The sequence below is a fragment of the Propithecus coquereli genome, unplaced genomic scaffold, assembly GCF_000956105.1.
Source record: "Propithecus coquereli isolate 6110/MARCELLA unplaced genomic scaffold, Pcoq_1.0 Scaffold49, whole genome shotgun sequence".
Classification (NCBI taxonomy): domain Eukaryota; kingdom Metazoa; phylum Chordata; class Mammalia; order Primates; family Indriidae; genus Propithecus; species Propithecus coquereli.
This window is the reverse complement of record NW_012150729.1, coordinates 7,563,431-7,564,723: the sequence shown is the minus strand read 5'-3', so window position 1 is coordinate 7,564,723 and position 1,293 is coordinate 7,563,431. Positions and strand designations below refer to the sequence as shown.

At 28.2% G+C, this 1,293-nt stretch overlaps 1 protein-coding gene across 1 annotated transcript in view; it reads left to right on the top strand.

Moving 5' to 3' along the window:
• Positions 1–1,293, top strand: part of TTC21B (tetratricopeptide repeat domain 21B) — a 113,158-nt gene that overhangs the window by 39,887 nt on the left and 71,978 nt on the right. Inside the window, 3 exon segments of the mRNA XM_012655822.1 lie at positions 66–258; positions 683–780; positions 1,110–1,293. Of these exon segments, the coding sequence (XP_012511276.1) occupies positions 66–258; positions 683–780; positions 1,110–1,293 (475 nt within the window).

Here is a 1,293-nt window from a genome sequence, read left to right as displayed (position 1 = left end):
AAAAAATCCCTCAGTCTCAGAGGTGTTTGACTTCTAGTCTAACTTAATTTTTTTTTTCTTTTTAGTGTGGACGTAGTCAACCCATTCTTCAAAAACTTCAAACATTATTAGAGAGAGCTTTTAGTTTAAACTCTCAGCGACCAGAATTTGCTATAGAACTTGGATACCAAATGATTTTACAAGGAAAAATCAAAGAGGCAGTGAAGTGGTATAAGAGTGCCATGGCACTTGATGAGTCTAGTATCTCTTCACTATTTGGTATGGAAATCATTTTCATAAATGTTCCTAACATAGATGCAAATAATTGCTTTTAACTTACCATTAAAGAAAAACAAATGTATTTTGCAGTTTTCTGAAATTAAACTGTTCTCTACTATCAACAATAGAAAAAGTCATATACTTTTGAAAATAAAATTTTTACTTCACAAATAATATCTTGAAAGAATAGACTTTTGTAAGAGTGTTCCTATAAATTCTTTAGTAAATGATATTATATAGCTCCAAGGCTACCCATTTTACTTTCTTTCACTGTTTTCATCTCTCTTTCTGTTTTTTTTTTTTTAATCTAAAACTTTATTGTGATGGGAGGAAAATGTGTTTTATTAATGTAGTTTATGTGAGCTTGAAGTGTATATGCCTAAATTGGTGTGAACTTGACTATTTTTGTCCTGTTTGGTTTTAGGATTTATCCAATGTCAATTAATTGAAGGCCAAATAGAGGAAGCAGATCAGCAACTAGAATTTTTTAGTGCAGTTCAGCAGTCCATGGGAAAATCTGCGGTACAGTATTTTATTTTATCAGATCGTAGATCCCAGCTACTATTAATATTTATAAACTATGGAAATTTAAATCAGTCTTATTGTTTAATAATGACTTTAAAGGACTAATGTTCACTAATTTTAATATGTAATTACATTTATTAATTTACCTCCATACAAAACTAGATTTTAAATACTCTTCTAAATGATTCCAAAAGTCCATGTAGTTAATTCTTAAGTTTGAACAAATAATTATAATAAATAGTACTTTATATTCATTTGAAATCTAAGTGGAAATAAATGGCTTTATAACTGAATGGAATAATTTATGAAAACTACTTATTTTCCAGGAATTAACCTATTTACATGCCATTCTTGCTATGAAGAAAAATAAACGACAGGAAGAAGTTATTAATTTGTTAAATGATGTCCTAGACATTCATTTTTCACACTTAGAAGATTTACCTCTTGGCTTACAGTATTTTGAAAAACTAAATCCTGATTTCTTATTAGAAATTGTTAAAGAATATCTGA